The sequence below is a fragment of the Chiloscyllium plagiosum genome, chromosome 13 (assembly GCF_004010195.1).
Source record: "Chiloscyllium plagiosum isolate BGI_BamShark_2017 chromosome 13, ASM401019v2, whole genome shotgun sequence".
NCBI classification, from domain to species: domain Eukaryota; kingdom Metazoa; phylum Chordata; class Chondrichthyes; order Orectolobiformes; family Hemiscylliidae; genus Chiloscyllium; species Chiloscyllium plagiosum.
Window position 1 is genome coordinate 22,967,243 of NC_057722.1, and position 10,363 is coordinate 22,977,605.

At 38.5% G+C, this 10,363-nt stretch overlaps 1 protein-coding gene across 5 annotated transcripts in view; it reads left to right on the plus strand.

Annotated features, from left to right (window-relative positions):
* The window catches only part of pik3cb (phosphatidylinositol-4,5-bisphosphate 3-kinase, catalytic subunit beta), a 190,337-nt gene extending 184,833 nt beyond the window's left edge, over nt 1–5,504 (plus strand). For all 5 annotated transcript variants that reach the window (XM_043702028.1, XM_043702027.1, XM_043702026.1 and 2 more), the window contains one exon: nt 1,350–5,504. In XM_043702028.1, the coding sequence (XP_043557963.1) occupies nt 1,350–1,487 (138 nt within the window). In that variant the 3' untranslated portion in view covers nt 1,488–5,504. The remainder of the gene's footprint in view (nt 1–1,349) is intronic.
* Nucleotides 5,505–10,363: the final 4,859 nt, after the last annotated feature.

Here is a 10,363-nt window from a genome sequence, read left to right on the forward strand (position 1 = left end):
AATTTGGATGTTCTGTTATGAGTCACAAGAAGATAGTATGCTAGGACAGCATGCAATCAGGAAGATTAATGAGATGCTATCCTTAATTACAATACGATTTGGGCAAATATGTTGTTTTTGATACACTGGGTATTGAAGACCTCTCAAATACTATGCACAGTTTTGCTCTACTTTGGGAATGGTTCAGAGGAGTTTACTAAATTGATTCTTGGAATGAGGGGAATGTCTAATGAAGATAGATTGGACAGGGCAGACTTGTTTCCATTGGAATTTAGAAGAGCAGTGGGTGAGTTATAATGCAAGAGATTTTTATTAGATTTTTTTATTAGATTACTTACAGTGTGGAAACAGGCCCTTCGGCCCAACAAGTCCACACCGACCCTCCGAAGAGCAACCCACCCAGACCCATTCCCCTACATTAACCCCTTCACCTAACACTACGGGCAATTTAGCATGGCCAGTTCACCTAACCTGCACATTTTTGGACTGTGGGAAGAAACCGGAGCACCCAGAGAAAACCCACACAGACGTGGGGAGAATGCGCAAACTCCTCACATCCTGAATTGTGGATGTGAAAAGAACGTTTCTTCTTGTGTATGAATCCAGAACGTTTTTCCAAAAAACAAGGTATCACTGTTTCGGACAGACAGAAGATTTTTTTTTCCCTCCTGAGGGTTATGTGACTTTGGAAGTCTCTGCCTCAGATGGTGGCGGAGACCAGGTCATTACATATTTTAAAGACAAAGGGGGTTAGATTCTTGATAGACAGAAATCAACAGTTATCGGGGTAGATGGGAATGTGGAATTTGAAACAGAAAAATATCAAGTATGACCTTATTGAATGATGGGGCAATCTAAAGGGGCAGAATGGTCTTCTCCGATTTTCTATGTTTGTTTGTACCCCAGCAATGACAAATGACCTGGATGCTCAATCCTATTAGTACTCCTGTAGCTAAACCACTAACACTCAATCCAAGTTGCTGCATCCTCCAACACCTAACACTGAATATGCAAAGCTGAAGAAATAGAATGACCTTCTCTGTAATTATAGTCAAATAGTGCACTGACACACTGTACTGATGGTGGCTTGACTCTCCAGAACTCTAACGCAGCTTCAGTCTCAATCACAAATAAAAGAGAAACAAAATGGGGAGAAAAGCACCTAGCCCAGTATGACTGAAGGATACTTAAGAGAAAGTGATATCATCAATTTCTCTGCCTCAAAATAGACAGTTTCAGGAAGCCAAAGTTGGGTGCCAATTGGACTTTTAATTTTGTGATTTCCAATGTAATACGTCTTTGTTAGATTGCAACCCTGTTTTTCTAAATTTCCTCCTTTTTGGCTCCAGGACTCTCTGGCTTTGGGTAAAAGTGATGACGAAGCATTGAAGCAGTTTCGACAGAAGTTTGATGAGGCCCTTCGTGAAAGCTGGACAACAAAAGTGAACTGGATGGCTCACATTGTGGCCAAAGACAAATGGTCCTAGTGCATTTTCAGCAGTGCACTGAAATGAATACAGGGTGTTTAACTGAAAAGACAGCTTGCTTCTGGACTATATTGCAGGAGAATGTTGCAGTTGTTGCACTCCATGCCTTCCAACTTCCAGTGCGTTATGAAATATGTATATATTTGCTGGATCTTGCTGACTTTGCATGCTGCAAGCGACTGGTTGCTTCACCTTGAGATTTTTAATGGCATGGTACTCATAGAATAAATCAACACTTTTTTCAGAAGTTGAGGTTGACTGATACCAAATATTGAACACTATCAATATAATACTGTGTGATTGATATTGGGTGTTTATATTCATATGTTTGTTAGATTCATTTTAAGTGGAAGATTTGTATTTTAAATCAGTTGGTCTGGATCGAAACATCATAGTAGGATCCAGTGAACAGGAATTGGTGATACATTTTGTTTTGAAATAAGCATTTGTGTAATTCTGGATTTTGGCTAACACCAGTGTATCCCATGGTAAAACACCCATCTCTGTATCAGCCTCCTTGCCTTCTGTTTGGTCAGTGCCATATTGTTGCAGATGTTGTTTTATATCCAAGGAGAATGATTGATCCTGTTTTCACTGAAAATCTTGAACAATAGGTCAACATGATATAGTTGGTGTAGAAGGAAAATAAACTGGTATTTTATATCTGGGCACACCTACCCATGACACTACTTCTCCTGATTCCTTGTTATTGTATGGATGACTTATGAATAACTGGTAAATAAGCCTAGAATTGCCATTTTGCTCTCCAATCATTGTTGAGATCTTAGCTCTGAATAAGGAAAATGCTTAGCAGTGGTGGATTTCTGAATTTCCATTTTAACACGTCAAGTCAACTTTAGTTTTTGAGTGATTTCAGTCAAGCTTTTTGGTGTGTTTCAGATGATGTTGTAGAGATGGTTAAAAAGATAGCTTCAATTTTGCACCATTGGAATTAATTCAAAGGGCTTTAGCTACATTTTGCAGCCTGTTACCCAGGAATGATAAAGGTTCCCTGTCACTTTAATGATTAGGATAAATTGAAATCAGCTTTTACATTCCATTCTGGAGTGCAGCTTTTTAAAATTCTTTCTTGGGATGTATTCATTGCTGGCTGGGCCAGCAGTTATTGCCCATACTGATTTGTGCTGGAGAACGTCTGGTCCATTTGTTGTAAGTAGACAAACAATGGCACTAGCGAGGGAGTTCCAGGATTTTAACTTAGCAACACCAATGAAATGGTGATAGATTTTCAAGTCAGGATAGTGAGTGGCTTGGTCTGGTGGCGGGGGGGTTGGGGGAGGAATCTTACACGTAGTGGCGCTCTCATGCATCGTGTCCTTCCAAAGAATACATTTCACATGTTTGGAAGGAACTGTCAAAAGGCAGCTTGATGAGTTAACATAAGTGTGTTACATGAATTGTACGCACTTATGTTGGTGGTAAAGAGTGAAAATTATGGATGGGGTGCCAATCACGCAAGCTGCCCTATCTTGTGTAAACTTGTATTAACAGTATCAGTTCAACAAAAGGCAACAGAGAGGATACTTGTAGGGAAACGAATTACTCTGATTACATGTGTAATCATAATGTAAACATGGACCTTGGATGTAGTTGATATTGTCCAGGTGGTCAGATATGTCATGAGTACAGATGTGCTTATCTGATATTTTGCAATGGGATTCACTTTTATCAGTGTTATCAAGTTTGCTAACTAATGTTTTGAAGAATGAACTACTTCTACCCAAATTGGACCTGCACCACAGTTTAAATGAATAGAGAATGTATTGGTATTTACAAAATGTAAATTGTTTAACAAACAATATGGAACAATTTTTTCACTTGATCTTTGAATTGTAAACGCCAGATTGTCCTGCAGTGATTCTGATGTGAAATTGTACTGGAAAACTACTGTTTCTACTGTGGTGGAGGCCTTCTGTCATTCCATTTAGATACACCCAAAGCACACTGCACCCGAAGTGCCCACTGAAGCTAACCACAAAGAGGATCACTTGGTTCAATCTGAATGTGTTAGTTTTTTCTGACCCTCAGCAGCTGTTGTTTATTCAGGGTGTTGCCACTTTTCTTTTGACTCAGCTATTTTAATGCTGCTTTAATTTGCCTTTCTCTACCGTGCTGCTCAATGGAGGGAGAAGATATATAACAAAGTAATAGTGAGCACTGCAGTTTTGATGCTTAATGGAATGATACTGCATTTTCTCTTCCCTGGTGCTGTTGCAGGCAAACACTTGTAATTTGTGCAATACAAAGATTTTTGTGACAACATAGCCACCGCTGCAGGCATTAAAACATTAGTGGGGGAACCATCCTCAATTCTTCTGCCTTTTCAGGTGAAGGGCTCTCATGGTTTTAACAATATCAGTATTACAAGTTCATGCAACATTTGCTTTCAATTTTTAAGCTGAAAATTTATTAAAGGGTAATTTGGAATAAGATAGCTTCCTTAGAAGCATTGGGTATGTGGTGTTATCAGGATTTAACTGTGTGGAATATTATATGGTAAATAAATGTTCACAAGCACAGTGTATCAATTTTGGATTATTATTGGAGTTCTTTGCTACAGAAATCTCCAGTTAAGAAATCCACTATTTATCATTGTGCTTAATATGAAAAAAAACTGGTATGATGGACAAGTTTATTTTTAACCTAACAGTGAACTGAAGTGATTTTGATTTGCACAGTTTAACCTAAATGCATAGATATTAATATTTTAGTGCACTTTAGCAGATAGTTAATGTCTCTGGCCTCGACTGAGAGGATGGTGACAGCACTGGTCTCAGCAGAGATACCTCTTTTATATGCTTGAGATTGACATGAACATATGCTAACTACAGTCCTGAAATTATTACAGCTTACCTTTAACTGTTCAGGTTCGATGTTTGTCAGATATTCTGAGTAATACTGGAATTTCTTGAAGCTCTCAACTGATTATTTATTTGGGAAAATTATTTCATCAGTAAGGAAACCAAATTATAAGGATGGTTTACTTTTTTTGTATGTATATTATGAAATATATGCCTGTTTCCAATCCATCCAAAATACTATATATAGGCAAACATTATACTGGCCTGGGAAAAGCCGCAAAAATTTTCAAATCTAAAGGAATACAGCTGATTTTAAAAAAGCATTCTGAAAAGTCAGTAGGGTATATTGCTAACATTGGCTAGTGGTTGTGAAGAAAGAGAGGTAATGGAGAAGGACTGTGTTCAAATGTTCCATTAATTGAGATTTACCTTTGTATGCTAGATCTATGCTATGTAAATTATTTATTTCGTTTAAATGCATTTTCAATGTGGATTTTATCTTCCCATATGTTTATCAACCCTCATCCATTCTCCCTGTTAGAAATGTGGAACATTAAGTTACGGACTACTCCATGGTTGCTGTCAATGCTGCTTAATATGAGCATAAGACTTAGAAATGGCACAGCAGATTGTTCGTCTGTGTCAGGCTTTTCCCACGCTTGTGGGGTGCTGTGGTCCACCTTGTAATTAGTAGAGAATTATCAAAGCTTGTCATCAGCACAAGCTATGGTTGAATGCCAGTTGAGGTTGGTTTTGGGATTTGAGCCAGTAACCTCACTATCTGTATTCTAATGCTCCATTATCAATGCTACTGTTCTGCCTTTTGTACATTGTTTATAATAATCAAAAATGCTTGTTGCTACTACTGAGTTGTGTAGATTTGTACAGAATTATTATAGGGTTTAAAAACAAATTTTCTCCATAAGGGCTTGGGCAACACGCCAATAATAATCCACCAAATATTATGCAGACTGTGGATTTATTTAATTGTGTCCTTGTAATAAATAAGTAAGCTGTATGATAAATAAGTGGCATGCAGGAAACTGTGCCTTCAAAGATTTGCCATAGATTTTGAATGTACTTGTTAAATGTTTCAGAATTTTATCCTGTTTATATTAAATCATGTCATTCCAGAAGAAAATTTGCATGGACTTTCATTAAATGGCTGTTAAATGTATATTTTGTTTTTAAATAAATTTTTTTTAAGAAACTTTGTCACAAAATTTTTTTTCTGTGTTAGAAAGAGTTTGCATCTAGTTAATTTTTGGTGTGCTATATCTCAATTTCAAGGTGATGTCACAGAGGAGAAAGAAAAAAAAATTATAAACTCTTTATCATTTTGAAGGGATGTTGATTCAAAACAGAGTCAGGGCTGATGCCTGCATTTATTAATAGCAAGGGTAATGGTTTCTATTGAAAATCCTAGGTGTACACTCATAGGTAGAAACTTGGAATGTAAGTAGTGGGGAAGATAATCAGGCAGACAATCATTGTCCACCACCAGATGGTGGGTTCTGCTGAGAAGGTGACAAGTGTAGGGTGGAGTTTGCCTTCCAGCCCTGAAAGTAGGTTAGAGACAGACACAGTAGCTGCTGAGTCCTTGTAAATATTGAGAGTCGCTTAGGCCTCTAGCCCTCATCATCCCACCTACTCTTTGACAACCATACCAAACCATCCCAAATGTCACCCCTTCCCCTGCCACTTACCTGTCCCATAACCTCAAATGAGAGTCTATGTCTGCACCACTTTTCATGTCCCACCACTCTCACTGATAGTGGAGGTGGTGATGTAATGTTCTCTCAAAACCCAGACAAATAATCTGGGGTCATGGGTTCAAATCTCACTGACTGCTACTGAAATGTAGACTTAAAATTAAGGCCAGTAATGGTTAACTTGAAACTACCATGAATTGTCATTTAAAAATTCCCCAGACAGAAAGGAATCTGCCATGCTTACCTGGTCTGACTACATGCAACTTCAGGTCTGCAGCAACTGCCCTCTGAAATGGCTGAGCAAGCCACTCCGTTCAATGACAGTTAAGGATGGACAACAAATGCTGACCTCTCCAGTGCCATTCACATCTCATAAAGTAAAAAAAAAGATCCCTCCAAGCCATCCAGACCCCCAGCCTTCTTGCAAGTCAACTTACTGAGAACCAAACCACCACCACCTTCCAGACCAATCAATCCAGTATCTACCATGGGTGGACCTCAGCAGCCCATGCTGAAATAATATAAAAGTCTAAATATCTATTAGAACCTTTATTCTAATTAAGAACACAACAATTTAAGGAAGCCCATTGTTTAAAAAATGTCAGACTTGTACTTTTAAGCCCACATCAGATGGCTAATCTTTAATAATCTGCTTGAGCTGTCAAACTGTAAACTCCCAATAGAAGTATGAGTTTATGGAAAACAGACAATCATAAATAAAAGTGACAATCATAATGCATGTTAAATTCAACACAGGTTTGGTCATTGCTAGAGTAGATTTGTTTAAATTCTCACTGACCTGAGCAGTTTTGTTTTAAATTTTTAAAGTACTGGGAATTTAAATACTCTTACAGCTTGTCAGTTCAACACAGAGGCTAAAGCCCTTTCTTAATTATAACTGAGGTCTGTTTGAACTCAGCGTTTTCAAAGGCCCTTCTCAGTGAGTCATGCCCTAGACGCTTTCCTCCACCAGTGAAATGAGGTGTCAGAAATTGGAACAATGCTTACAAATCCAGGTCTTGCTTACCAGTTGTATCAAGGAGCAATGATGCCAGGAGGGAAAAAAAAAGCAATGGTTGTACAGGATGCAATGGTCATCCACAAACAGAGAAGGATAATAAACCACACAATATTTGTCACTGTTCATGACTCCTCAGATACTGAAGTAGCCCCACATCAAATGCAGCAGTCCTGGAAAATATCTAGGATTTTGGGCTGACAAATGGCAAGTAATGTTTGTGCCATGTGTGGCAATGATAAAATCCAATAAGTGGGCATCAAACTTTTGACATTCAAGTTTTCAACATGCTGTGTCTGACCATTGACTAGAAATTTAATTGGACAAGCCACATAAATATAGTGGCCACAAAAACAGATCAGAGGCCAGGAATTCTGCAAAGAGTAACTCACCTGGCTCTCCGAAGCTTATCCACGACCTAGATGGAACAAGTCAGGAGTGTGAGGGAATACTTTCCACTTGCTTGGATAAATGCAAATTCGGACAAACTCAAAGTTCAATAACAGAGGACAAAACGGCCCACTCGATTAGCACCACAACCAGTCCCACCTATGATCAGTGATAGCAGTGTGTACTATCTCCAAGATGCACTGCAGGCATTCACCAGGTCTCTTTCATCAATACCTTCTAAACCCACAAACATGACCACTAGAAGGTCAAGGGCAGCAGATACATGAGAACACCATCATCTGCAAGTCACTCTCCATTCTGACCTCGAAAAATATATCACGATTTCTTCAGTATCGCTCGGTCAACATCCAGAATACCCTCGCTAACAACATTCAGTATATCTACATTCAATGGACTGCAGTGGTCCCAGGTGGTAACTCACCCCATCTTCAAGGGGGTGTTCATCTACTGATGAAAGTCCACATCCCATGAATGATTTTTTTTCAACAAAAAACAGTTAAGGGCCGTTACTAAGGCAATCACAGATCGAAAGCAACTCAAATATTGAGTAGCATGAAAGATAAGCATATAACTTGTTCATCTGGTGCAAAGATATTTTAATAGTTTATATGCTGTTAAACAATACAAGTTCCAACACTAATAAATTTTAATTGTTGACCAAAATTTCTTATATTTGCAGTAAATAGAGGAGATTCTTTAAACAAATTAAAAAGTTAAAATGTATTTGAGAAGACGTTATTAAAAATTTAATGCAGCCTAAGAATGAAGCAATACAGTGAGTCATACCTTCTCCTTTAATTTTTTTTTGTTACTTATTACAACAGAGGTCCCAAATGAGAAGATATACAATTTGAAACTGTAACTGAAATACAGAAATTGTTTCAAATTGTGCTTTTAAATTATTTTAAAATTTTTATTGCATAATTTTGGCAAACTAGATCTCCACCTTATAATACCTCAAATGAGCAAAACAGATGGTAGATGAATAATTAGAATTAAATTTAATTTCTGTTTAATACCACAAGTAAAATTAAGTAGAAGGAACTTGCATTTATGTAGCACCTTATATAATTTCAGTATATACCAAAGTGTTTTACACCCAATGAAGCAATGTAGATGATCACAACCACCTGCAGGTACTCCTCCAAGCCACTCTTCATACCAACTTGGAAAAATATTGCCATTCCTTCAAAATCCTGGAACTCCCTAATGGCATTGTGGGTCTACCTGTGCACATGGACTGCAGCAGTTCAAGGCAACAGGTCACCACCACCTTTTCAAGGGCAACTAGGGGCAGGCACTAAATGTTGTCTTAGGCAGCAAGGCTAATGAATGGATTTTTAAAAAAACATAGTTAATTTGACCACACCAAGGTGATGTATACAGAAGTACAATATCAACAGTAATTTTCCTTTCAGTGGCTGTTGTTTGAGGGATAAGTATCAACCTGTATGTGAGAGCAAACTCTCAGACTCTTGGAACAAAGAGGGCCATTGGATATTTTAAATTCAGCTGAAGGGGTGGGCTTTGTGTAACAGGTCAACCATTGATGGCACTTCTGAAGTATCAGTCTAGTTTATGTTTTTATTTCTGGCATGAGACTTGAACTCACAACCTTCCAATTCAAATGCAGGACTGCCATCATTGTGCCAAATTTTCCACCTGAACATGAATGAGCTTAAGTTAATGTAATCTTTCAATGCATCAAACAGCTTGATTCAGACCTTTCAAAGTACATTTCATGCATGTGACCAATACAACTCGTTAACTGTAAAAGCTACAATATATGAACCGAAGCCACATGAAAGTACTTTCAAACATCATTTATCATCCGGTTCCATCTGATTGGCATTCATATAGTTTCGAAGGGTATGTTTGATTTCCCAGTTTATCTTCCTTGGTTGCTTCATTAAAAGTATGGACCGGTCCTCTTCCAACTTAACTCTTTTTAGTAGAAACCTGTCAAATTCAGAAAATATCAACATTGATAATTTTTTTTATTAAAAATCTGCAGGTTGTGTGCAAAGTTCTACTTTTACAAGACATTCTCTCCAATAAATACATATGCAGAAAAAAGACTGTCTAAAAGGTTCAGCAAAAGGTCAAATATTTGTACATACAAACGCTGAGATTGCAATAGCTAACCATCATATAAAAACGTGGGGCTGATTTTGGTCAGCCTTGATGCTGACCCACTGCCAGAAGCAAAAGTAGAATCTGGCCCAGCTTTGCCAGGAGTTGGAATTCTGGGTTGGTATTTTGCCAGCTAATGTTAATTAACAGGCTATTACCATCCAACTTAGTCTCAAGGGTTGCAGGGTGACTGTATCAATGGCGGCTAAGGAAGGTGCACATTTTTTAAAAGCGATTTGAGCAACATAGCACCCATCTTGGGAGGGCCCTCACCTAGGAACCTACTGGAAAGCTGACAAGGGTTTTTCAAGCAGTCTCCCCATGTAACAATAGGTCTTCATAACACTGGCAAAGTCTCCTCTTCTAATGGCTTCTCAAGCCACATTGACAACCTACCTACTGGTTGGAAAAGTACAAACCAGCTGGTTATTTCTTTGCACCCAGGAAATGTCATTGTCACATTTAGAACATAGAACAGTACAGCACAGAACAGGCCCTTCAGCCCACGATATTGTGCCGACCACTGATCCTCATGTATGCACCCTCAAATTTCTGTGACCATATGCATGTCCAGTAGTCTCTTAAATGTCCCCAATGACCTTGCTTCCACAACTGCTGCTGGCAACGCATTCCATGCTCTCACAACTCTCGGTGTAAAGAATCCGCCTCTGACATCCCCTTTATACTTTCCTCCAACCAGCTTAAAACTATGACCCCTCGTGTTAGCCATTTCTGCCCTGGGAAATAGTCTCTGGCTATCGACTCTATCAATGCCTCTCA